This window comes from Protopterus annectens, chromosome 6.part0 (genome assembly GCF_019279795.1).
Source record: "Protopterus annectens isolate FY-2018-M chromosome 6.part0, PAN1.0, whole genome shotgun sequence".
Taxonomy (NCBI): domain Eukaryota; kingdom Metazoa; phylum Chordata; order Ceratodontiformes; family Protopteridae; genus Protopterus; species Protopterus annectens.
The window spans coordinates 1,627,556,464-1,627,582,374 of NC_056737.1; the positions used below are offsets into that span (position 1 = coordinate 1,627,556,464).

Consider the following 25,911-nt stretch of genomic DNA (forward strand, 5'->3'; position numbering starts at 1 on the left):
TTACCTACTTTCTTTTGCTGGAAGTTGCCAACAGCTGTTTATAGCATAGAACAAGCTCTTACAGACACATAAATGAGGCTCAGTCAGGGAAACATAGAAGTAGCTCTGTTACATAAGGTGTGTTAGATGACAATGTTTCACAGTCCTGCCATTCTATCTTAATGGCATGAGAAAACAACACCACTTCCTCATGTCAAGCATGACTCATATAAAGAGGAAATGAAATGTATTCTGGGAAGAAGGAATGAAAGCAAGAAAACAAGATCATGTTACCAAGGCAGGCTCCATCATCTGCCATTTTGTGGGAAGCACATTAAAATTGTAAAAGAAGCACTTGGTGTGATTTTGAGGCATTAGAAATAGGTCTATATCACAACATTGAAGTCTCACAACTTCGAATGTCATAACATTGAACTGGAAACCTCAAAGACTGAAAACCCCGAAGACTGAGAAAAGAGATTTTTTTCCCTGGGAAAAAAAAATCACTGTTCCAGTACAAAACACGAAACACACAAACACTACAACTGTTTCTAATGTGGGAGGCTGTGCCCCCCACACCCCCCTACTTAAATATACCAACTCTGAGATCACACCACAGTGGAGGAAATAGCGAAGCTGCGGAAACGGCCCACCAAATTCTTTCCCTGGGAGAGAATTCAATGTTTCACGGCTTTGATATTGTCGGCCTTTGAGGTTTCCAGTTCGATGTTACAACATTCGAAGTTGTGAGACTTTGGTGTTGTAACATACACCCATTAGAAATACCTCAGAAAACAAATATACAATGAAAAAACATGTTTTTTAAGTTCTAAGGTGGAGTTTTCCATTAAAGCTTGCAACAACATACACTTATTTCAGTTGTTCAGAGAGGGGGCATTCTTCAAGATATGTCCACCCTCAGGGGTATTGCCATCAGTGGGGAATGGATCACTGATAGGGATCCATATGCATGTTATATGTGTGTGTGTGTGTGTGTGTGTGTGTGTATATATATATATATATATATATATATATATATATATATATATATGTATTTCCAAGTAACCTGGACCAGTTTTTATAAAAAAGAAAAAGAAGAAAGAAAAAAGATTAAAGATATCACCCCAACAGCCTATACAAGGGTATCTCTTATTTTACTAAATAACTACCAAATGAGCCAAGCTCTATGTCATCCACAAGGCGCTACATCAACCCTGGATCACTAGCAATATCTAACCCTTTTTAAATTACCACATCTAACACTGGAACTATGAGCTATATGAATCAGAAGATGAATGTAGACCCAAACCCCACAGGCAGGTCTGACAAAGGTACACGAAAGTGCTGCAGAATTGATTCCAGAAAGTTGAGACTCTTTCTTTGTATTTTTTGATAGGTCAACATACCTAGTAATTGTTTTTCCTTTTTGTTTTATCAGTTTATAGTGATAATGATGTAAGCTAAGAATGTAATTTGCTGGAAGGTGATATCCATGCCTTGGCAATACTTAGATTGGCTTTATAATAAGGAAAAATAACTGTAGTGTTGAAGGTGATAGATTAAAGCATATAGTTTTTTTTTTTTTCAAATGGACTTGATTTTGTTTTTCAGCTACAGTTTGCTGCTACTATGTTTAAGATTTTTTTAGTAGATTTGTTATCTTTCATTAGATGCAATTGAAATGTAGCTGTTAAGTCTTTGGAAACAAGTAAAACTTGTTTGGCAACAAAGTGTTCTAGACCACGCCCTCAATGATGATCCATTCCCTACCGATGGCACTGCCCCTGAGGGTGGACATATCTCGAAGAACACCCCCTCTCTGAAGAATTGAAATAAGTGCACATTGTTACAAGCTTTAACACATTATCTGAGCAGCACTCATCTGCCTGTAAAGTAGTATTTACAAATAAAGAGAGGTCTTTAAACAAGAAGTAGCTTTGAGAGTCCTACTTTCATTTTTAACCACCTTTCTGTTGTGTGATACTGCAAAGGATCTTTCCAGTGCTGTATTCATTTGGAGAACATGGTACTTCAACAGGGACACTGCTCTTTTTTCCTGTAAGCCATGAGTTTTTAGACTGGTGAGGCTTTTCACAGAGGTGTTATGAGTTGGTTCCCAACCACGGAAAGGGAATTTATGTCCAATATTTGGTTTGGAAGGCACTATTTGTTTGATGATCCTAAAAACAAGTGAGAAAAATTTTCTATACTCTTGCTGTTCACAAGCAGCTCAGTTACTAACTAGACAAAACTTGTCCTTCAGGAAAACTGATCAGCTGTTTCCTATGAAGGAAAGAGGTTAAGACAATCATTGTCGAAGCAGACTATTTCTAGATGGTTGTCTTATGTTGTTGGTTTTTTTTTTTTATTCTGGCCGTAATAAGCCACTTCCAGGCAGGGTCAGGACCCATTCCACTAGGGCTTTGGCTTTTTCAGTGGCTTTCTGGAAAGGTTTGGATTCTAGAAGTATTCTAGAGGCAGAATCTTGGTTCTCTGTATAAACATTTACAAAGCGCTATAAACTGGATTCCTTTTCCAGGTCTGGAACAAGCTTTACTAGGACCATTCTCCAGGAGTTCCTGGACTCTTAATTTATTAATTCCTCCTCCCTTTTTACTTGCTCAACTATGATAATCTACCAGTATAATTAGGCTACTGTCACAGTGAACCAATGTTGAATATGGTAAAGTTGTGTAAATAACTTACCATAATAGTAGATGTTCTATTAGAAAACTGTTTCAGTAGTGTAGCCCCCAAACCACTGTTTTTTGCTGTTTCTTTGTGTTGCCAGGGTGTACATGTATATACCTTTCTATATAAAGTTTCCTTTGTATGATATTTCCTATCATTTTTCTTTCAGGACTATTGCCTCCCTTTTTGGGGCAAGAAAGCTTTGAGATTTTCATGTGCTGTCTTTTATATTGAGCTCCTCTTGAGCTCCTGACATTTTGTATGCTTGAAGGTTACCCTTTAGCTTTGGAAAGCTGGCTGATAGCAGTGGAGTGGGACCTATGTAGCTTAGGCTTATGCAACAGGGATCTATTAGAATATCTACTGTTATGGTAAATGTATTTACTCAAATGTACTTTATAATACAAATAAGGAAATAAAAAGTACAATTGTGTAACTCCTACTTACCTGTAACAGTAGATGTTGGTAGAACATCTACTGTTACAGATAACAGTAGATGTTTGTAAAACACACTACCTTACTGACATTCAGGTAGTAGTGCCCTGGTAACCTACTCTGGCAGCCTACCAAAGCTCAGAGTCCCTCCCACTGCCTGTCTGTTGGTTTGATGGACCAATCACCTGGCAGTACAGAGACTGTGTCTTACAAGACCCACTGACAGCACCTTTTCAGTTTTCTAGGATGCATAAAGACAAGTAGGTGGAAACACATACTTTATAAGTACCTACCTTTCCAAAAAAAAAAAAAAAAAAAACACATGCACACAACAATACAGGCTATGGAACAGCACCCCAAATGCTAAACTTTGTACATCAAAAAAGGGGGATGGTGGATGGTTACTGCCAGTAAGGCAATGTGTTCCTTGAACAGCTACTGTTGCAGGTAAGTAAGGCTCATGCAGCTGTACTATGTTCAACAAACACACTGCCTTGTTGGCATCTGGGTAGGTTCCCAAAGCTAACCCAATCCGGAAGGATGAAGGATAGGGGTCCTAGAGATTGGTCCTAATGAAGCTTGCTCTGGATCAAGAAAAGGCATCCAGTTTGTTGTGCTTGATAAAGGTATGAATAGAGAAGCAGAGTTCTCCCTATAGAATATTTCTAGAGTCCATTCCTTTCCAATATGCCACAGAAGAAGAAAAGGCACTGGTAGAATGTGCCTTCCCATGGTAAGTGTGGGTGTAACAAAAAAAAAATACCAGAAGACAACCAACATGCAATGATTTGCTTAGAGATAGGTTGACCCTTCTTTGCTCCTATGTAAAAAAACAAAAAAACAAAAAGCCTTTCAGCCTTCCTGATGGATTTCATTCTTTCAAGATAGTACCTGAGCTGCTAACGCACATCCAAGGTATGCAGTATCCTCTGTCCCTTATTCTTAGGCTCTGGGAAAAACACATGGATGTTGATAGACTGATTGAATTCTGAGACCACTTTTGGCATGTAAGAGGTGTTAAAGGAAAACACAACCCTATCCCTATGGGAAATAAGGTAAGGCTGTCTCACCATGAGAGCTTGCAGCTCAAAGACTCAATTTACAGATTTTAGAGCAATAAGCAAAACAGTTTTCCAGGTTAAGTGTTTCAGACCAGCCCAAGAGCTAAATTTGAAAGGTGGCAAAGTCAATTTTTGTAGAACATATTTGAGATCCCGCAAAGGAGGAATTTGCTTGCAATGGGGGCTCATGTGCAATTCTCCTTTCTTGAACTGTTTTACCAAAAGAGAAGAAAAAAGAGGGAGTATCAAAAGCAGATAAGCAGATAAGCAGAGATGGCCAGTAAATGTACCTTAATGGACACATGCAACAAGCCATCTTGAAGTAGCTCACAAAAATATTTCAAGACCAGAGGGATGTTAACCTCAAGTGGTCCTCAGTTCCCATTTAGGCACCACATTTATAAACACAAGATTTTCTAGTAGCAGGCTTTCTGGCCTCCTTTGACACCTGCTGCATATCCTCATGAAACAAGTATCTAAACAGAATCAAGACTGAATAATCTAGGCTGTCAACTGCAGTTGCTCCAAACTGGGGTACACCAGTTGCCTGTGAGACTGTGTGAGCAATTACAGAAAGTGGGAAAGTATCTGGCAGTTGCCCTTGGCCAATACCATTAGAAGGGCTAACCAAGATTGCCTGGGCCAATACAGGTTCACCACAATAATTTTTGAAATTTCTTTGTGAATCTTCAGAAGTACCTTGTGAATCAGTTGAAAAGGTGGAAAGCACACTGGAACATTCCTGCCCAAGGGGATGACAATGTGTCTGTATTTCAAGCATGCCTGCAAGGTTCATAGGTTCATACTAGGCTATCTGCTCTGGGGCATTTATAAGCCTAGCCTGATTGTGTTTAGCTTACGCCACCCCTTGATTTGAGTATACTGTGCCCTTTTTAAAGTTTAGTTTACTGTGCCTCTGTCTAATAGTGACACGGAAGTAATCCCCGAGACAAACCTACGATCCCCCATCCACTCATCAAGATTCTTCTTGAAGAGAGTCAGTGAGGTGCTCTGCCTAACATGAATTGGAATTCTATTCCAGAGCAAAGGGAGCCTCTGGGTTATGAATCTGTCCTTCCAGTATGTTCTATTTATTTCTGTGCTGAGGTTCAAGTCCCTCGAGCGCGTGGCTCTAAGGGATTTAGATTTACTGAGGTGGAGCATGTCCATTAATTCTGGGTTGGACATAGCTTTATATGTCAGGCATAGGATGTCTGGAACAGAATTTCTCCAGCTCATTGTTTTGAAAGGAGGTGAACAGATCTATTTGAAGTGTTCCCCACATCTGTACTAGATCCTAGAACATGACTGCATTGAACTGCCACTCTTGCAGGTCTGTGTAAGATCTGCTTAGTCTGTCTGCCACAACATTTTCTTCTCATGGGATGTATGAAGTCTGAACAATCAGAGAATGCTGTAAAAGCTCCCAGGCCATCACTGCCAAACCAGCACAGTGGGTAAGACCTTGTACCCCTTGTTTGTTGAGGTACCACAGCATTCTGGTGTTGCCATCACTACAGGAAGAGAATCTGGAGACCATAGGTGATGAAGGACCTTCAAGGCATGAATCACTGCCAACATTTCCTTAATATTGATGTGCTTCCATGCAAACTTTGGCCTTCAAGTAGCCTGCACTTGCAGTCCCATTGGCACAGCTCCTAAGTGAAGTCAGACAAATCTATGTGGGCAGATTAAGCCAGAACAGTTGGGAAGAAGAGAAGTCCTGGATTGATACTCAACTCTGTGCTCTCCACCACTGTAACACTCATTTGATGAAGTCCTGCACTGGCAACTGGGCTTCCAAGGAATGTAAGTGATGGGTCCATCAGTTTCATACATGCCATTAAATTTTCCTGATTTGTAGATGGGCCAGTGGTATCATGAGAATCATGGACATTATAAATTCTAGAATTTTTAGAAATTCTCCAGCCGAGGTGATTTTACTCCTGGAGAATTCATGAATTATCATCTGGTAGGATAGGACCTTGTCTTTAGGAAGAATGGGCATTATTTTGTTGGAGTCCAATAAGCACCCCAAGAAGACGAGTCTTTGTGAGTGTTTCAGGCACGACTTCCAAAGGTTCAACTTGAACCCTAGCTGGGAAAGCAAAGTTGAGACCTTCTCTAGTGGTTCTATAAAGCTGGATACAGACTCCTCACAGATCATCAAGTCATCCAAGTTAAATAAATATGGATTCCTAGAGTCCTGCAGTGAGCCACTACCAGAGCAAGACATTTTTTAAACACTCAAGGTGCAGTGGACAACCCAAACGACATAAATGACAGTGCAGAGAACTGATAGTGCAAACCCAACCCAACAGTTCTTAGATATCTCCTAAAGTGATGAGCAATGGGGATATGATGATATGCATCCTTCATGTCTAGGGTCACCATGAAGCAGTGGTCTGAAAGAAGAGGAATCACTAAATGCAGGGTGAGTAACTTGAACTTGGGGACCTTGATAAACATTTTTAGAAAGTTTAGGTACAATCCAGTGTTCACAACTGCTCTTTTTTTTTTGTGTGTGTGTGTGTGGGGGGTGGAAAATTCTGGAGTAGAAACTTTCATTTACTCCTAATGATGGATTGGCTTTATCACCCCTGATTCCAGCATATGATGGGGAAAAGGAGGAAATGAGAAAGACTGGCCCAGTGAGTGAGCCTTGCTTTTTGTTTGGCTGGGACTTCAGTTTGCTGGGCTGCTGAAAATTATCTTTTTTGCTTGGGGGAAACTTGAGGATATGGAACACTTTATACACCCCTTGCATCAGTTTATCTAACACACAATCAGAACTAAGCAGAGTATTCATAATCTAATTTTTAACTCATCAGCAAAGTTATGGCTGTGCAGTCCAAGGTACCCTTTAAAGCATGTTTAGACACTTGAGAAACATTAGAAGCAATCTCTTTCACATAGCCTTTCTGCTCAGCAGGTAATGATGCAGCAAAACTAAACTATACATGCACCTCAACACAAACTTCCACATAAAGCACTGGCAGTTAATCACGTTAAAATCTGCCATGCTGGACTACACCAGCTTCTTTCCCTGAGATTCTAGTCACTTGCCTAGTTTATCTTGAAGGGCTGTCCGAATGCCAGTAAGGCAGTCTGTTTGTTGAACATCTACAGTTTCTAGCTGAAACTCACCTACATGGAGGTAGTTAAATGATGGTGTGTTTTAAGTAAAATGTAGAAACAAAGTATGATGCAGCATGTATGACTGTACAAAGTCTAAACAGACCTCAGACATAGTGTCAGTCATAACAACATAGAGCTTTGAAATCAACGCAATCATTAAAGTCTGAATCACAAAATACCATCATTTAAGTTGTAACCATTCCAGATCTTACAAATCAAGTACTAGCAGGGGTCTGTTTTTCAGAGAAATAAGAGCTGCTCAGTGTAACTAAGCTTATAAAAGTATCTGTACAGAAATAAGAAAGAAAGGCAATGAGTCACTGTCATTAGGTATGGAATGAGAGAAAGAATACAGTGAGGGAATGATACACAAAATCTCTGAACAGAGTAATGAATTAGACTAGACCTTGCTTCAAGTTTTCTTTAAAACAACATGAGTAACAGTTGCAGAATGCTTGTTTCTGATAATTATTAAACCATTCAGCTTGGAAAAGTATAGTACTTGTTTTTGATGAGCTATTGTATGAAAATGTATACCGCAGAGTTGGAATGCTGCAGGTTGTAGAAGCTGTCTTGCTTTCCAGGATGTAGCAGATGTTCTTCATGTTTCACTGTTGCAATCATTACATTTGGGTTATCTGCTTGCAGTAGCCCTCATTCGGCCTGATTAACAAAGTAATAATAGAAAATATATAATTCTACAGCATTACTAAGTATTCGAAAGTAATCCAGGCAAGGCAGGCAGTCTGTTTCCAGTCGCAAATCCTTTATTAAGTACACAGACAAGCGATCCAAGTAAAACAAAAATAGAGTAATAATTTCCTCACAAGCTTTCTAAATATATATATACTTTTTATCAGGCATGGGAATGGTTTATTGTGCTGAAAAACAAAGTGTTATTGGTACACATGTTAAATTCACATCCCTTCCCCCATCAGTGTTCATAATCAGGGTACACAGGCACAACTGCAAAAGTTAAGCAAGTTCATTAATCTTGCACTGGACTTCAATTTCTTTACTTTCAATGGCAAACACGACAAACAAAAAACTGGTATAGCAATGGGGGCTGCCATGGCTCCCAGCATAGCTAACATAGCCCTGGGCAAATGGGAGGAGGACTTTGTGTTAAACAACACAGACTACATGCAGCATATCACATGCTATTTACGTTTTATTGACGATGTCTTTATTGTGTGGGAAGGTGACACCTTGCAGCTTGGAGATTTTATCACTTACATCAATCAAACAACACCCTTCCTGAAGTTTACCTCTTCCTATAGCTGTACTTCAACCACTTTCTTAGATATGCAGATTTCAAAGGACACCAACAATAACAGAATCACCACTGATCTATTCAGAAAACCAACGAGGGTTAACTTATTACTCCACAGTAAAAGTCTACATCCTACAAAAACCAAGTATAATGTAGTGAAATCCCAAGGCTATAGATTAGCTCGAATTACCACAGAGATGGAACCATTTTTGAGAAACCTGAACAATTTAGAGAATGATTTTCTAGTGAGAGGCTATGAAAGTCAGATGTTAAAAAACATCCTGGAACCCATTATAGAACTGAAAAGGACTGAAGTACCTTCACTCAACCTCCCCAGTAGAAAAATGTTAAGTAATCCCACAGAGAATAACAAATGCAAAAATAGCTGCATCCTGACATACACTTTGGATTATCACAGTATCAAAAATATTATTGAAGAAAACTGGGGCATTGTCACAGGAAACCCTTTTCTGATTAACATCTTAGGTGAAGCCCCATCATTTGTTTATAGGAAGGCCAGGAATATTAGAAGTTTTGTTGAATTTAAGCCTAGACCATGTGAGAAAAGTTACTAAAAGATGTGAAACTAATTGTACATTTTGTATATTTATACAGCAAGGTGATAGTTTTTATTGCCCTTATTTAAAGAAGATCATTAAAACCAGTGCAGGGGGTGACTGTAACACTAAAAAAGTAATTTACAGGGCACAGTGCAATGAATGTGATGCATTCTATGTGGGCAAGACTGTAAATAAACTCAAGCGAAGGATTTCATGTCATCTGTCAGAAATAATATCCTCTGGATGTAAAAATAATGCACTAGCCAAACACCTTTCTATTCATAAAAGACACACAGGTTTTAAGTTCCAGATCCTGGATCGCATAGACATGGGTGATCTTGAAGGAGACATCCCGAATATTCTGGAGAAACATGAACTCATGGCAATTAAAGCTGAACTCTTTTAGAAAGCCTGGACTAAACTACTACTGTTCAATTAAAAGTGCACTGGAACTTAGAAAATTGCCACATTGTTTACATGACTAATTGTATTTTATTTTATTTTTTCTACAAATTGATTTTAAATACCATTTTAAATCATTTGAAATTTAAGTGTATATTTTGTTTCCATCATCATACATATATATATATATATATATTTTTTTTCTGGTTCTCTTTTTTCCACTTTATTCAAAATGATGGTAATAACAATACTAACTAATTATACAATTATATAGGTTTTTAGGGTTCTTGTACACAGACCTGAAGAAGTCTAGAAGGACGAAAGTGATCTTTGTTAACAATAGGTTATGAAAATAGAAGCTGATTTTTACATGCAAAATGTATATGTATATATTTATATATAATTTTTGATCGCAAAATGAACTAAGGTTGATATATTTCCAGCCATGTAGTATATTGCCTTGTATAAAATCACAGACTTAATAATCTACTTAATAATTTGGTTAAATAAGATGTACCATTAAAGTACATTAGGGCTATATATTATTATGACAGCTACTAGGTAGGGCAGGACCAGCTCAAATGTCACACTGATGGGGGAAGGGATGTGAATTTAACATGTGTACCAATAACACTTTGTTTTACAGCACAATAAACCATTCCCATGCCTGATAAAAAGTATATATATATTTAGAAAGCTTGTGAGGAAATTATTACTCATTTTTGTTTTACTTGGATCGCTTATCTGTGTACTTAATAAAGGATTTTCGACTGGAAACAGACTGCCTGCCTTGCTTGGATTACTTTTGAATACTTAGTAATGCTGTAGAATTATATCTTTTCTATTATTACTTTTTGACTTGACGAGTTTATGTTCGCTACATCTACTACTATTGTCTGATCTGATTAATATACAGTGATTAACTAGAAATATATGGACTGAAAATCTTCCACACAGAGAAGTTTCTTACAGTGTTTTGTTTTTAGACCCACTACACTTTAGTGGGTTGTTTTGAGACTTCGGGGATACCACGGAGATTACTTGTTTAAAGTTTACACTTCTGCAACCTTGGCCATTAGGGCTTTAAACTGACAGTTTCATATGTTAAAGTATCAACAACATGTTATTGGATTGCTTAAACAGAAAATTATGTCACTTCCTGACTGTGCTGAAAATAAAGAATTATGGGATTTAATGCATTCTGCTGAACAGGTAGGAAAGCATACTTTGCAATGTGGATTTGATTCATTAGAGGCCTCTTGCAGGGCTGCTGTTACTGAGTCTGTGCTCAGAAGGCATGCTTGGCTTAAGGAGCAAGGTTTGCCTGATCATGTTAAAGCTAAATTGTTGGATGCTCCCTTAAATCAGGACCGCCTGTTTGGCAACAAGGCTGAGGAAGTTCTTAAAAAGATGGAAGATAAAACTAAATCTATGCAAACTGTTAAAGATTTCTTACAAGTTCAACCTCCTAGATTTAGTAGGCACTGGCCCTCTAAAAATTGGTCCTTTCCAGCCCCTTCCAGGTCTTCTCAAGCCAAACCCAGACACAGCAAAAACCCCAGGTTTCAGTCCCAATGGAGACAGAAGACTAGGCAGTGGGGATTTCTGCACCCAAACCTGGGAGTAGTAAGACTCCCCCCATGGAAAACTGTCTCAATGACTTGCTTTTAAAACTACCAAGCACTTCCCAACTGAATGCTCCTTTAGGCGGAAAGATTGGTCTGCAGGCCAAAAACTGGGAACTCATTACCCAGGACAAATGGGTTTTAAATATAGTGTCCCAAGGATACAGATTTCATTTCCACATGTTACTAACGCCAAACGGGTGGCCAGATCTTCCCCCAAATCAGTGGGCAGAGGCCCAAAATCAAGTACTCTCTCTCTTAAACATGGAGGCTATTCAGTTGGTACCAGAAGAGGAAAAGGGACAAGGTTTCTATTCGAAACTTTTTCTGGTACCCAGAAAAGGTAATACATGGCATCCTATCCTGGACCTTTCTATTCTAAACACCTTTCTGGTGATTCTAAAATTCAAAATGTTGACTCTTCACCAGCTGCTTCATATGCTAGGCAAGGATGCATGGTTGACAATACTAGACTTAAAAGAAGCATACCTGCAGATCCCTATCAGGGAGTCTTGCAGAAGATACCTACATTTCAAAGCAGGCTACATGCACTATCAGTTCTCTGCGCTGCCATTTGGCTTATCTACTGCACCCAGGGTATTCACAAAGTGCCTAGCTCCAGTCATTGCATTTTGCAGGCAAAGAAATATTCAAATATACCCATAACTAGACGATTGTCTAATTCAGGCAGAAAGCAACGACATTCTTTTGAATCATATGGCCTTTGTTCAAAGGGTACTGACTTGTCTGGGGTTCACCATAAACGAAAAGAAATCCCACCTGGTACCCTGTCAACAAATTATATTCCTGGGAGCAAGCTTGAATACAACTTCCCAGATGGCTTTCCTCACGCCAGAGAAACGGATTCATTTGACAACTTACTTCAAACAAGTGGCCACAAAAACCTAGCTGTCTGCAAGGCAAATACTGCAAGCCTTGGGGTTCATGGCCTCCTGCATTCTTCTAATTCCATATGCAAGGCTGCATATGAGGAAACTACAATGGCATCTCAAAAGCCTATTGTGTCAACATTCACAGGATCTAGAAGCAAGTATCCCTATCATACCTTGCCTATGCCTAGAGTTCCTTTGGTGGGTAGAGGCCTGCCACCAAAACAGGGGTCTACCATTCACATTACCCCCTGCCGCCCAAATCTTAACAAATGCATCAGACTATGCATGGGGGGCTCACCTGGCAGGGAAGTGCATTCAGGGCAAATGGAACCCAAGTCAAATGCACCTGCACATAAAGCAAAAGGAAATGTTAGCTGTGCAGAATGCTGTGACAGCCTTCAAGGTCCACATTCTTCCAGGACAACTAATGGTAAAGACGGACAAAAGCACTGTCATGTGGTACATAAACAAGCAGGGGGGGTACACATTCTTACCCCCTCTGCAGACTAGCCATGGCATTGTGGAACACAGCCTTGAGCTACCAAGTGAATCTACAAGCTCAATTCCTGCCAGGAAAACAAAATACACTGGCAGATGGACTAAGCAGAAACCTCATGGACCCACCCGAGTAGAAACTGGAACCAAGGATTTTCAACATGTTGACAAGCAAATGGGGGAGCCCAGATATAGACCTGTCCCCCCCCCCCCGAACCATCAACTGGACATATTTTGCACAAGGATTCCCCACAAACTAGCTTGGAAAGTGGATGCTGTATCCTTCAGCTGGAAAAACCTATCCGTTTATGCCTTTCCTCCTCTGCCTCTGCACTCCAAGGTACTACTAAAGATCAAACAGGACAAGCCAAGGACGATTTTAATTGCACTAGACTGGCCTCACCAACACTTGTACCCACTCTTGCGCAGTGTGTCATGCTTGGCTCCATGGCACCTGCCTCAGACTCCTTCCCTGTTGTCTCAGCAGGAGAACCAGATTCTGCACCCTCAGCTGCAAACCATGAACCTAGCAGCCTGGCTATTTACGTAATTTCTCCTTTACCATCCCTGAGTAAATCAGTGATGGATATCATTTTAGAGGCAAGAGGCCTAGTACTAGAAAATCTTATGCTGCAAAATGGAAAAGATTCTGTGCCTGGAACCAATCTGAAGGAATGAACGCAGCAGTGCCCAGTTTATCTGAGATTTTACAATACTTGACTGAGATGCTTCATAAGGGCTTGTCTTTTTCCTCCATCAAAATTCATGCCTCAGCCATTTCAGCTCATTATAGCACAGAGCCTCCCCTCTTCTCTCACCCACTGCTCAAGCAGTTCTTCAGAGGGGCCAAACATTTAAGGCCACCCAGGAGAGCTCCAACTCCAGCCTAGGATCTTAACTTTGTCTTGGAGAAACTCACTCTTCCTCCTTTCGAGCCAGCTGCTACTGCAGATTTAAAATTTCTTTCCTGGAAAACAGCTTTCCTTTTAGCAATCACTTCTGCAAGAAGGGTATCTGAATTACAGGCCCTTATGGCAGTGGAACCTTTCATCATATTTCATGCAGACAGGGTGTCCCTCAGAATCAATCCCTCCGTCATGCCTAAGGTGGTATCCAGTGTGACTCTTAATCAGTCCATTCATTTGCCTACTTTCTTTCCTAATCCACAGAACAAAGGGGAACTGATACTACACTCTTTAGATGTGCACAGACAGCTTAGATTCTACTTGGACAGGACTAAACCTCAAAGGAAATCTGAACAACTGCTGGTGGCATTTGTTGCAGAGACAGAGTGGAAAGCTATTTCAAAACAAACCATTTCAAAATGGATAGGCCACTGCATTCATTTCTGCTATAAGCACCATGGAAAACCTATTCCACAGGGCAACAGATACCATTCAACCAGGGCTGCATCTACCTCTACAACCTTTCTCAGGGGCGTCCCTACTAGGGACATCCTAGAAGCTGCTACCTGGAGTTCTGTACATACTTTCACCAAGCATTATCATTTGCCAATTTTATCTAAATCCAGAGCTGGTTTTGCCACTGCAGTCTTGCAGTTCCTTATAGCTGATCGTCATTCTATTTAAATTCCTCCTCCCAACCTTAGCTTTGGGAATCTACCCAAATATAATGACTGCAACAGTAAAACACGAAGAACATAGTACAGTTGTATACACTTACCATAAATGTAGATGTTCGAGTGTATTCACTGTTGCAGTCCTGGTTACCCTCCCTCCAGCCCCCTTTCTTCTTTTGGCTATACCTCTAGTCTCACTGACTATGCTCTAAAAGCTTTTTGGTGCATTTGCTTTTTTGTTGGAAGTATATCCTTGTATTTATAGATTTGATTGCTTCCCATTAGGGGGGAACCTGACATCTGGGGCAAGAAAAACTGATGTAATGGCATCAGCTGCATGTTTTATACCCTTGACGACTTGACGTCATGGAAGAAGGGACAGCAACCGTGAACCGACGCAGGACCCAAGACTTTGTTAATCAGGCCGACTGAGGGCTACTGCAAGCAGATAACCCAAATGTAATGACTGCAACAGTGAATACACTCGAACATCTACATTTATGGTAAGTGTACACAACTGTACTTTTTAACCACTGACCGTGTAGACTGTTCTAAACTAAGTCTCAACTTAGTAAACTAAAGTTCATATTTAAAAAAATGCTTCTGTTATAGGCATTAGATGAAAATGTGTGGATAGGATTTTATCCTGCTCCAATCATTCAGAGGTTATTTTACCACCTTTTATCATAATGATTCCAGTTTAACAATGCAACATCAGTCATAAAACTGACAGTAGAAATGCACAACACATACATGTTTGAGGATTTGCACAATTACTATTTCAGTCTGATAACCGTCACTCGTTCGTCTCTTACATACAAATAATGAGAAGGCTTGGGGTTTTGTTTAGATGCTTTAATATACAGAAGCACATCAGGATGGATAGCCACATCGATAAACATGAACAAACTAACAAACAGAGCCTACATACATACATGTTCACATCTCAACAGCTAACTAGAAAATGGCAGTCTGACTTGTACGTGCTCAGTATTTATACATTTGTGCAAGCCCTTGGATAGCTTCTTAAAGGTATTTACATACTCAATGATCTGCAGTAACCATTTTGATGATATGGTTAACTAGAAGACTGCACTCTGGAAAATCAAATATATCTCTTCTCCTTCAGTACAGAAGATAGATTAGTTTCCTCTTCCACATCACTGTAATAGCTGCGAGTTTCCATGGACAGTAGCAAGTATCTCAAGATGAGTAGGCTTAAAAGAAGAATTGTAGATTGCTGGGAATGCAGGTCCTGCTATCCCAGTGCACTTTGCTGACTGTAATCCCCACTTTCTAGGGATACCAGTAGTCTTTCATTACTCATTATGCAGCTGACTGATGTAAAAGAGTCAAAACTAAGTGACTTCAGGTTGTATCCATTTTTATGCGCCTAGCCAGGACTAGTATTTAATGGGTTCTTAATACTGTCTGTGTTTTGAATATTTAGTGTATACTGTATGCAGTGCAATTCTTAGCAAAATAGCAGTAGAATACTTTTAAATTAAATCAGAGCAACCAAAAATGTGAAGTAGTCTTAAAATATACATAAAAACAATGGCACTATAGTACATGACAGCTACATTTCCATGTTCACTGTGCAGTCTTTTAGCTTGCTAATGATAAACTATCACTGTATTTGAAATGTACATGTCAGTTCTCCAAATTGTCCATAAGTTGTGTGTGTGTGTGTGTGTGTGTGTGTGTGTGTGTGTGTGTGTGTGTGTGTGTGTGTGTGTGTGTGTGTGTGTGTGTGTATGTGTGTGTGTGTGTCCTAAACTGAGATTGGACCCTAGTTAGGATGAGCTTCCCTGCTTTGTTCCTGTAGAGTAACTCGTGATAACTTCCAGGTGCCCTGAAAACCTGCATTAGATTAAATGGGTAATTGGGGAATGAATTCATAAAAAGAAGTTCCTGGGCAGCTTTATTACATGATGTGTTTGTTGCTTGTTTTGATTAGTTTGACAATTTACAGATCATGTATTTCTATTTTACTTTTATTTCTAGGTTATTCCAATGGTACAAGAATTTGTTATTAACAATTTAGGTCGACCATTTATTGAACCTCCGCCATTTGACTTGAGTAAAGCCTTTGGTGACAGCCACTGCTGTGCACCTTTGATTTTTGTGTTGTCTCCCGGTTCTGATCCTATGGCTGCTCTTCTGAAGTTTGCTGATGATCAGGTATGTGCTGTTGCTGAAGAACAATATGGTATAAATAATCAAAGTTTTATGTAGGTTGCATAATGAAGAAAATGCTAATGCCATGCAAGAAAATTGTCCCAAAACAAATTGATCAGACTATTTTTCATCAGTTTACTTAAAAAAGGTGAGATATTTCCTGATTAAGAATTTCTTGAGACAGGATGGTGATGTGCTGCACATACATCCACTGAGCATGTGGTGATGATTTGCACAGCTCAGCTGTTTTACTGCAGTTTTTCTCACTTTTTTGGGGGATTCTGCTTTCCTTTGGAGAAGTTTAATGCAGCACAGGAGCTATTGATTTCTAACTTTCCTCCCACCAACCCCCTTCCTTTCTTTACTCCTGGAAGATCAAAGGGTATTGAAGGAATCACTGATCCTTTGAGTCCTTGATTCCATTATTTCATGTTTATTAACTATTATATGGGTCTATGGACAGCAAACTAGATTTGAGGTATGTAAGGTGACTAGGGCATTATGGGTAAAGGAAGGATCTTGAGAATTTCAATGTTCTACGATCTGGAAGAAGCAGCCGCGTCAGATCCGAATGTCGGATCAGAACACAACAGTTGAGGAAGAATGAAAATGGACAATGCAGATGGAACGTTATGGTGAGTACAAAACTTTTTTTTTGGGGAGGGGGGCTTTGAACACCAGGCCCTGAGATGGATTGGCTTTTGAGGCTGTAGAAGGGGGGGGGGGTAATGGGTATGAGTTTAGCAGAGAGTGGAGTGATAGTGTCTTGATGAAGGAGTTTAAAAGCTAGGGACTCAAGTAAGAGGTCAGCTGTTTGCTTGATGTGCAACCAGTTAGCTTTTTTAATAGAGTGGCAGTTTTGTTCATTTTTGGACAACTGGCAATAAAATGGCATATTTCATTGATGGGAAACTGCAGGATAGTGCAGTTTATTTTGGATGCAGAAGCTATAAGTAGCAGCCCATATTCTCTTAGGGCAAATCATTTACCTTTGCATATGGTGGCTGTAGCTGGAGAGGAGACAACGTGGAAGATCTCCCTGGCCCAGAACAGAAGACAGTTGAGTTTTGATATTATTATTTTTTTTTTCAGTGTGGGTCTGAATGTTTATTGCTTGGTCTAACCATATGGCCAGATACTTGAAGCTAGAAGTGGTTTATATGAGCAGTTTGTTTTAATTTGTTAAGTTTAGTATTTTAAGGATTCTGCCAGTTTTGTCAGGTTCCAGTGATCACAGATTTAGGTTTATTTGTGGTCAGAAGGAGTTTGTTAGATCTGAGACAGGTGTTAAGTGTTAGGTCTTTCTGAAGTTGATTATATATGTCAGAGTGATTGGGACTGGACCTATAAATAACTATGTCATTGTCATTTGGCATTAAGAGAAGATTGTGAAGATCTGATGGAAGTTTGTCCATGAAAACAGAGAATAACAATGGGATACTTTTCTTGGGCACTTCTGTAGAAGTGATTGATTTAATTTTCACTTTAAAGGTTCTCAGAGAGAGGAAGCCTTTAAACCAAGGGATAGTTTGAGGGCTAATTCCTATCTCAAGCAGATGAGATAAGAGTGGTCTACAAGGTTGAGAACCCTAGAGAAGAGCAATAAAGAATGCATCAGTAAGATTGCCTTTGTCCAAGTTTAGAAGGATTTCATCAAAGGGGAGTCTAGAGTGCAGTCATTGTGCTTCACCTACACCAACACCTATGTTGCTCTACAATAGGAGATGATAATGTTGTAGGTAGCCTAACAGTTTTTGGTAGTTTAATTTTACCAAGAACTGTAGAATTGAAATTTGGTAGAAGTGAGAGATTTTGATGGGTTTAGGCTACTTGGGGAGTGGCCTGACCAGGGCTGATTTCCATAAGTTGGGCATAAGATTAGATGTTAGATAAAAGTTGTATATGTGAAATAAGGGAGTGATTATAAATTCTCTAACCATTTCCATGTGGAGTGTCTGTCTGTATGCTTTTAATGAAGATTTATTATTTCTTTAAGTGGGATCTGTTTGAAATAGAAGGAGGGAGATAAAAGGGTGGGTTGTGGGGGTGGAGAATGAGCAGATGTGATGATATGTAAAAGGGAAGTTACTGAATTCATAGAAGAAGTCAGCTACTGAGAGCTGTTTCTCTGAGCACTGAATATTCTCCAGATATGTGTTTTGAAGTGTCCCATTCAGAAGCTCCAGTTTTCAGAAACTCGAAATTCATATTGTCAAGACAATATGATCGAGTTTCCAAAAACTTAAAGCTTTTGAATGGAGATTGCAGAACACTCAGGATCAGGAAATTTACCCTTTTCCCCAATGTAGTGCGATCTCGGAGTTGGTATGTGTGTGTATGTATATGTATATATATATATATATATATATATATATATATATATATATAAATAATATGCAAGAGGTCTGGGGGTGCAGGGGGGACTTGCCCCCCCCCTGAAAAAACATAAAAAGGTAGATTTTTGTTGTTTATTGAAGATCAAGTTTCAGAAACTCTGTCATATCATCTTGACAATATGAATTTCAAGTTTCCAAAAACCCAAGCTTTTGACATAGACTTGTTTGGAATAGGGGTTTTACAGATGGTTAGAAGTTTAACCTCCTGTTAGAAGAGGAGAGTTTTGTTGACAGAGTTGCTTGGATATGAGTGCTTTTGATTTCTGTCCATACATGGCTTGCTTTTCAAGTTTCCTACGAGTGATGTATTGAGTATGATTAGCTAGGAATGGGTTTTCCTTCCAATCATGCCAAGCCTCACCGTGTGGTTTTAATAGTTGCTTGAGTTCTTTTGTAAACCAATTAGATGATCTATTTTAATTTGCCTGATGAATAGAGGAAAACTTTGTTTTGGACCGTTTGTAAGGTGATAGTGTCTGGGTCTTGAGAGGAAAGAAAGGAAAGTCAGTCTTGAGTTGAAATATGAGATTTTAAGTTGATGATACTAATTTGAGATTTGGTTCTGAAGGAGTCTAGTCATGGTAGATATTTGGTGGGAAGGCTGTTAATTGTGAAGATAATGACACACTGGTCACTAAAGGAGGGTGACAAAACATTGATGTTTGAGATTTTTAATAGTTGATTGATTATTAGCAGGTCGAATAAAATAGTTGGTTAAAATGAGGTCTAGGGTGAGTAAGGTCTTTTTTGAGTAGTATGAGATGAAGGTCTAATAGAAATGTTGATTTGTGACTGGTATCAGAAACCATTAAGTAGCATTCAAGTCTTCTGGGATCAGAGTGGGGTTTTGGACTATAATGTTAGTAATAATGTTATGTATGAGGGACTGAAATATTTTAAAGGTGGAAGGTGGTGGTAGATAGGCTACAGCCACAAACAGTGGCCTATTATTGATTAGTGAAAATTTTACATATAATAATTTGGCCTTTGAGTCAGTCACAGCACTGGCCTATGCTATGGTTGAGATACTTCAGATGAGGTTTGACTAGTGGAAGAATTCTTCCTTATATGTGGCTCCCTGCCTTGATGTCAAACTTATAGTTGTAGTTAGGGGGGAAATGTATACTCTAGTGGTATTCCTTTAATCAGGATTCAGTGAAAATTAGAGTATGATTGCAGGAAGCAGCTAATGTAGTCAAGTTTTTTTTTTTTTTTTGATGGACTTGGGTTAAACTCAATATTTTCCCTTAGAGGTAGTAGGAGGATAGTGGGGATGAATGTGATGAGTTATTTAGAAAAAAGCAGTTTAAGATGAGGAGGATTGTTCATTCCTAGTTTAATTTCTCCCAAGTCTCTTGAATTTCTAGTACCATGACTGGAGTGGACCCATTCCTAAGTCAAAGTATGATTCAAGTACATGAAATTAGTATTGCTTCAGTATTTGATGGTAGCCAAACGTGCTCTTTGCAGCATGTGCAATGTGCCCAGAATTGATTCCTCCTGTAATTCATATGGAGTTACACGTATCGGCAGCATATTAAAATATGACTGTAAATTCTTTTTTATAAGACCCATCACTCCTACTTCTGTTGGAACTGCTTGGGTATCCTTCTACCACATTGCCCTCATTTCTGCATGTAAATCCTGGTATTATGACTTTGTGTGTGTCTCTCTCTCTCTACGTGAGAAACTGGGTGTAGCAATTTCAAAGATCAATGCTTCTTTTGTCTTCTTTTCAAGGACTACTATATCTGTTTTTTTTGGCATCTGTTTCCTGAACTGTTGGTAATGGGTGATCTCATGTGATAGAAACTTTATTCTCTATAATGCTTTGCAGCTCATGTTTCCAGTGCTTCTCAGCTACTTCAGTATTGTAGTGTTTGCACAATCCCCAATGCAACAGTCTCACCACATTATTATGCTTTTCAGTATACAGGCCATACCTCACAACTGTCCAGATTTTCACAGAATGTACAGATTTTTGCCTCATATTTTTGATCTGTTCCTCATAAAATTTTGGTTTTCATGGGCAAATTATTGAAGATACAAGTCAAATAATAATGGCAGACATTTACATTTTAGGCTTCCTACCCTTTAGAAAAGTCATACTAATTTAAAACCTGTTATTTTATCAACTTTCTAAGTTTTTAATAACAGTATTTAAAAATTGCCCATATTTTTGGGCCTCCCTATTACTTATAGCTTTGCCCACATTTCTTGCTCTAAGAGGTTACGAGGTATGATACAGGCCCTCTGCCATTAGTGTATCACACCCAACACCAAGATGTGTGACTGTTTCTACTTTTGTTTCACAGAACCTACATTTGTCTGTTTTTCCCACATGTTCAGTAGGCTTTGTAAACCAATGTGTATGTAATCCACTATCCTGAGCCACAAGTAGTAACCTTTTGGTTTAAATTCACTTGTCTTTAACCATTCCTGCATCAAATCCTGATTAACGTGAGATTGTTCCAGGAATTTTCTGCACTTGCAACTATATTTATGCCTTTTCAGCTTTTCTTGCCCTCTCATCTGATCATTCTCCTTATATTCTTTCTTTTGTTTTTTGGCAAATTCAGTTGCTGCTTAATTTTTGTCTATTTCTGGTTTGATTTCCATTCCCGATAACCTAAGCAGGGAGCTCATCTTAGACTTCTTTTCCTCATGGTTTAAAACTTTCACTGTGTTTGGATCTGGTGAAGTCAGCAGAGACATATACAGTCCTACAATGGCAGATCTATGCATGTAATCAGTTTTGAGGAGGCCCATACCTCCTTTCAGAACAAGGAATATATAATACACTGATTTTAATATATCATTTGATAAGTGTGAAGCATTTTTCTTGTTTTCCTGTCCAACTGATCCAGTACCTTTTGGGCCAATTATTCTTCCCAAAACTGTAAATTAGAACATGAACAGCAAATTGGTTTATAGCTTGTAGATATTAGGGATGTTTTCTGTATTAATTTTAGTCTTCTACAATATTTCTTACCAATTTTTGTTTGCATTTGTTCATGTTTTATTGTCAGTCCTTCATCAGCTCCCAAATATTTATACACTTCCTCCTGTGCAAGCTCATTTATATCACATTCCTGTCCCAGTTTGATATTTTCTTGGTGCTGCAGCTTTCCTACTTTAAATGTTGCTTTGCACATTTATCAAGACAAAATGACATTCTTATATTATCTGAGAAAGTTTTAACCACTTGAACTTGTACTTTCATCTCCTCATCTGATGAACTATACAATTTTAAATCATTCATAAAAAGAAGATGAGAAGCCTTTACACTTAGTTGTTTTCTGGGGGCCAAATAGTAACCATGACCTAATATGTTAAGTAGACAGCTTAATGGGTTAAGGACAAGACAGAAGAGCAGAGGTGACAGAGTCACCCTGGATAATCCCCCTTTGAATTTTTATACCTGGGACCATAATTTATCTTTTATTATGGCTTAGCTGAAAGTGGTTTGCCAATATTTCATGGTCATTGTAATGTAATTGATCAATGTAGGCTGTATCTTCTAGATTTATAACCACTCCTTTATCCATGAATGTGGGATGCTGTCAAACATTTTTTGTAATTTATCCATGCCATACTTAGATTCTTCCCCTGTATACAGTTCTTCATTATGTCTTCTCAACAAATGATCCTTTGTTCCATATGATTTTCTTTTGTTACCCTTTTGTTCTGTTGCAATGATTGAGTTCTCTTCTAAATGACTATTAACATTGTCAGTAACAATTCCAGTATATAGTTTATACATTGTCAAAAGACAACTTGTTGGTCTGTAGTTTTTAAGATAGCTTGCAGGTTCACTCTTAGGAAGGAGTGTTGTTTTTCTTCTTTTTACCCAGGGTGGTGTCTGTTCAGGATGCTTGCATAAGTAGTTCTTACTTAGGACAAAGTCTTCATGTAAAAATGTAGATATTTTTAGCCAGACGTTAGGTACTGCTTCTGGGTCTGGGGTTTTCCAGTTAGGAACTTTTTATAATTATGTTTCACTTTCTCTGGCCATTTCTTCATCCCATTTCATATCCTGTACATTTTATCTTCTTACTGTTTCTTTTACTTCTTCTATCCATTCAGCATCTTTGTTATGTTCCACAGGGGCTTCATAGACATTTTTTTTTCAAAATGTGTGTGTCTTTTTTTTTTTGACAGTGTTTTTATTTCTTTGATAACCAAAGACTGACAAATCCTCCACTAGTATGTCAAAAGACGCTGATTCCAGTAAACAATAAAGTCTGTCGTAAAAGTTCTTAGAACTCAATATAGTAATCAATCCACCAGTCAAAAACGGGTTGCAAAGAACTCCGGTTAACATAAAATAATGAAAAAAGTTGGATTTAGCGCTTTCATCTCCACCACGGAGACTTCATCAGAATCATCTGTTTCATGTTAAACACTTTATATATCATTCCATTCATTCTAATTGGCTGACCAATCAATGCTGAAATTGGTAAACTAACCAAACTTTTAACCCTTCATATTCAGTGATAAAAACATTTGGTTTGTATTAAACCAATTCTATAAATAAATTGTAAATACATATACAAGTATAAAATATTGGATACAAGTTATACACATAAATGAATAACTGTTATTGTGAAAAGTTGTTAAAATTATTAAAAAACAATGTTTGCATCAGAAAAATATCTATATACACCCATATATATATATATATATATATATATATATATATATATATATATATATATTCCTAGTTCTCAGAGGGACAGTATATGTGTAACCCCAGTAACCCCATGTCATGGTACCTACTAATATTTTAAACCATACAGTGCTTTGTAATGAAAAAGTAATTTCAATTGAAATGCTTAGTTCATGCATATAACATCCTATACTCTAATGTTTTTAACTAAAAATAAGAAAGTATTACTGCTCTATGTACACAACCTAAATAAACCACACCTTATTTTGTTTTCCACATATGGAGTAGACAAGTATTTAAATATAAAATATTACATATTAACATTCTGGGTTGTGTCTCTTAGGGTCATCTGCAAGAAGTTTCAGGGCCGGGCTAATAGAAATGTGGTCATTTAAACCTAGACCACTACATGCATCTAGTCTAAGTTGCCAAATCATTTCTCTAAATTCTAATTTAGTCTCCAAGTCACCTCCTCTTTCATTGTGTCCAACTTCTTACAGTACCCAAAACTTAAAATCAACTTCCTTACAGGTCAATGTGTGTCTGAAAAGGGCGTTGTTTTCATTCTTTTTGTTTATATCACGTAAATGCTCATATATACGAACCCTTAGGTTACGTTCAGTTTTTCCTGTGTAGTACCCCCATCAGCTCTTACAGTATGCCAAATATATGACACCTTTAGGATAACAAGTATTATATCTTTTTCCTTTTATGGTCATATTTAAACTGGGAATATTTAATTATTTTGTTCCAGCTATGAATGGGCATTGTGCGCATCTCCCACATTTGAAGGTACTATATTTTAAACAAGTTCCACCTATATGCGTGTTCTTTCTCCTTTCCAAGATATTTTTCAAGTTTTTGTTCCTTCTAAAACTGTATCTCAGTGATTTTTGAAATACTCCTACTCTAGTTGGTATCCTACTAAACATCTCCCAGGTGTCATCAATACATTTCTTCAACCATCCCATTCCATTGTGATATGTCAATGTTAAATATGGCAGTTGCACTATCCTTTGTTCACTATTGGCATTCCCAATTTTTGTTCTAATGGCTTCCCCACTGGTTAGTAAAGGTACGTAAGTGGTTCCCCATTTTTTATAACAAATTCTTTAATGGGTTTGATTAACTCATCTGTGTACCCACTCTCTTTAAACATCCTATGTAGGTTCCCCATTTCTTCCAAAAAATCAGCTTTATCAGATGTCATCCTAGCTGTTTTAATCATCTGCCCCTTCACTATGTTCCTTTTAAAGAGATATGGATGGTCACTTTCATACTGTAAGTATGAATTCGAATGACATTCTTTTATATATATATATATATATATATATATATATATATATATATATATATGTATATGTATATGTATATACTAGATTTATAAGTATTGTTAACATAGTCTTTCTGTAACCTAACATCTAAGTAGTATATTTCATCTTTACCAGTCTCATGTGTAAATTGTAAAAGATTAGTGCTGTGATTAATGAAATATATAAATTCTCTAATCATATCTTTTGGTCCATCCCATAGGATAAAAATGTCGTCCAAAAAACGATAGTATCCCTTAATATATTGGTAATATGCGGACTTGAATACATGTTGTTGTTCCCAATAAAGCATGATAATATTGGCATAAATAGGGGCACAGGCTGAACCCATAGCCACCCCATCCATTTGGTGGTATGGGTCCTCCTGGAAATAAATGTAATTATATTTCAACACTAATTCCATGTTTTCCAATACAAGTTTAAATTGATCAGTAGAGAAAAAAAACATTTCTATTAACATTTTTTCAACCCATATTAGTCCTTCAGTGTGGGGTATAACTGAAAATAAGTCCCTTACATGTATAGTAATGAAAATTATTTGTCTTTGTATGGGCTAGAACCAATTTTATTCAAAAAATCCCAAAAATCTATCAAAATATGTGGAAAGTTAACATAAAACTTCTTTACTTTTGTGTCTACATATATTGCTAGTGGTTGGGTTTTGATCCTTGTGAGGAAACACCAGGTCTCATTGGTGGGTTATCCAGTTCCTTGTATATCTTAGGAATGCCAGAAATGGCTGGTATAACTGGTTTAGAGACTTTTAAAAAATTATATAGGTTGATATTAATCAACCCCTGTAACAAATTATCCTCTAAAATCAAGTCTATTTTCTAGTATAATGAAAAAAGAAGAAAGAAGAAAGAAACTGGAAGAGCACGCCAAACCTGGACCAGAAACCACGTATAAGATACCAATCTTTCGTTTGCGAAACAGTAGCTACTGAAAAAATCTTCTAATACTGGGTAAATGTCAGTACAAACCAAGATCTTCCTTTAAAATTGTAAAGGAATACCAAACCAAGTTGATCCACCGAATCTTTTATTCACCAAAGCAAGAACCAGAAAAGTACTCCAAAATGAACCAAGCGCTTTCGCCTGGACAATTCCAGGCTTTTTCAAGATTAAAATGCAAGTGTGGCCACACTGTTTAAATACACAAGTTGGTAGGCCAAATTAGCAATTAAGAATTTTAATTGCAATC

At 38.0% G+C, this 25,911-nt stretch overlaps 1 protein-coding gene across 1 annotated transcript in view; it reads left to right on the plus strand.

Annotated features, from left to right (window-relative positions):
- Positions 1-25,911, plus strand: part of DNAH7 (dynein axonemal heavy chain 7) — a 4,771,155-nt gene that overhangs the window by 3,945,662 nt on the left and 799,582 nt on the right. The window contains exon 51 of the mRNA XM_044073696.1: positions 16,139-16,315. Within this exon, the coding sequence (XP_043929631.1) occupies positions 16,139-16,315 (177 nt within the window). The remainder of the gene's footprint in view (positions 1-16,138; positions 16,316-25,911) is intronic.